General features: G+C 44.5%; 1 protein-coding gene across 1 annotated transcript in view; it reads left to right on the top strand.

Annotated features, from left to right (window-relative positions):
• The window catches only part of tmem240b (transmembrane protein 240b), a 9709-nt gene extending 8359 nt beyond the window's left edge, over positions 1-1350 (top strand). The window contains exon 4 of the mRNA XM_036559622.1: positions 755-1350. Within this exon, the coding sequence (XP_036415515.1) occupies positions 755-915 (161 nt within the window). The 3' untranslated portion in view covers positions 916-1350. The remainder of the gene's footprint in view (positions 1-754) is intronic.
• Positions 1351-2453: the final 1103 nt, after the last annotated feature.

The raw sequence follows: 2453 nt of genomic DNA, 5'->3' as shown, positions 1-2453 counted from the left end.
TAAAAACTAAAGTCAGTACGTACACAAAAACAACGAGCCTGAGGTCATTTAAGGCGAGAATACACAGTACTAAAGCAAATGGGCTTAACTAGACGGTGTGCATTACACTCTTAAAAAAGACGGTTCTTCAAGGGTTCTTTAGTAAAGACAGTGGTTCTGTATAGAACCACGAACACTCAAAGAACCATGTGCGTGCTTAAATGGTTCTCTGCATGGTGAAATGAGTCTTCAGATCACAGATATGAGCTAAACTCTCCTGTACAGCCCTGCGTGGCTCCTCAGTTCAGTTTTACCCTCTTTTTTGATTGGTTACCTCGTTAAAAGCGTCACATGACACGCAGAGATTTTCAGCTGAAGTTGAACATCTTTCAGTTTGGAGTGGAAACTCAGGTGAGGCTGTTTGGTTGAATTGTTGGTGCGTTTTCCAGGCAGCAGTCTCAGCTTTTGTTTACAAAGAGACCAGATATGAATTAACATTTTTTGTTTCCTATGTTTACTATTTACACTTCCACATTAATGAACACAGAAATGTGAGAATGGTCTGTCAAGTCTATTAGAGATTGCTGAACATCTCCACGCGGTTTGAGGCGAGACTGATGATTTAGGGATGTGGTTAGCAAACTGCTAATAATTGGTAGCTACATGAGCCTCATCACTTCAGGGCTACAACAAAATAAATAACAGATTTTTTTGCCAGTTGCTATAATTTAAGATCTCTCTCTCTATCTCTCTCTCTCTCTCTCTCTCCCTGCAGATGCCTGGCGCTCGTGGAAGTGGGTGACCCGTGTGTGTGACGTGAGGGAGCTGCACCGGCGGCTACAGCTGCGCAGGCCGGAGGAAACCGGAGGAAACAACGTGGTGCATATCAAACAGAAACATTACCATAACGGACACCCGAGCCCACGCAGACTCTAACACAGACACGCAGTCCAGCAGGTCCCCGAGCGACGCGCCAGTCTGCAGTTACACAGCACGATGTGGCTTTCAAACAGCTAAACGTCTTGTGTTAGCATAACACTTAGGCAGCTAGTGTTAACTAGCACATCTAGCATCACAGCTAGTAGGATTGCCAGCTCTGAAGGATTAACTGAGGCCTCCTAGAGGTCTAAAAATGCTGCCCCTGAGATTTTAATACATTTTAAATACATTAACAGCTAAGTGTGCAGTGAAGGTGAGTTTAGGGCTGTGACGATCATAAGTGGCTCCTAACTGAGGACAGAAACAGCTTGAGCTCAAATAAACAAACGCCACTCGCCGCTAGAGAACCTGTAGAGAGGAGAATTGCCGCTCTGTAATGTCTTCCAGGTTTCTTGAACACTAGAGGGCGCTCGCGAGCGAGTCCAAAATGAATGGGTTAATATGGACCATTTGAACAAAATCATAGTTTATAAATGATTAAACATTTATAAATACAATCATTTCCTGAACACAGAACAACATGAAACATTTTGACACTGCTGTTATATTTTAAAGAGCTTTTAAACTCGAGTTATAGGAGTTTAAAACGGCACCTCATGTACGTTCATGTCGTCTATGAGCGCAAACAGCCAATGAGCTGCTCCGCTCGCCAACCAATCAGCGCTTAGTAGCAGTAAGGTTAGCGTCCTGCTGCCCAAAACCCGTTTACCATAGAAAAAAGGAAACATACAGGTGAGTTTTCTTTGCTTTTTTAGTGAAATCCATCCTTCTACTTTCTAAAATGAAAGGAAAGTTCTGGTTCAGTGATTAGAAACTATTTTAACTTTTCGTTTTTAGCCGTTTAGCCCCGTTCATCGAGGACTCGCGAGCGCCCTCTGGCGTTTTGCAGTCCTGTTTTTGATATAATGGGGGAAATAGGAAGTGGCCACACTCCTCATGAACCGGCTTTGTCGCCGCCGGCCTCTAAAGGTCACCAACGAACATCGAATAAACAAACGTCGCTCACCGCCGCTTGTGTTGTGCTAGCATAACTCCTGGGTAGCTAGCTAGCTAGTTTAACCTTTAGCTGTCCATTGAACTTCTAAGCTAGTTTGACACATGTGGGTCCTTCTAACTTAATTCCTGGGTCTATTTATACATCATGATTTACAGGCCAAGTTAATGATGGTTAATGATTAAGTTAACAACCTGACTTCAACTGCAAACATAGTCCAAGTAAGCCTAACCCAAATCCTGACCACAAGGGGGCGCAGAACCTGAAAGCACATCATGCCCTGAAACTGCAGGTCTAGAACTGCTGCCGGCACAACGGTCGTCCACACAGACGCCACATAAATACACAACAGAAGCAGTAAACTCGATGCACATCGTACGTCTGGACTTATCTGGATTGACTTGGTGGTCAGGCCGCAGCTGCAGATTGGCGCGTTCAGGTCAGTTGACCTGTGACCTGCGCTACACTCTCTGACCTGTGCTCGCAGGCTGTGTGTTTTAACGACAGCAGGACTGAAGGCACAGTGTTTTTTTTGTTTGTT

The sequence above is a fragment of the Colossoma macropomum genome, unplaced genomic scaffold, assembly GCF_904425465.1.
Source record: "Colossoma macropomum unplaced genomic scaffold, Colossoma_macropomum, whole genome shotgun sequence".
Classification (NCBI taxonomy): Eukaryota; Metazoa; Chordata; class Actinopteri; order Characiformes; family Serrasalmidae; genus Colossoma; species Colossoma macropomum.
This window is presented reverse-complemented; position numbering and strand designations above follow the sequence as displayed.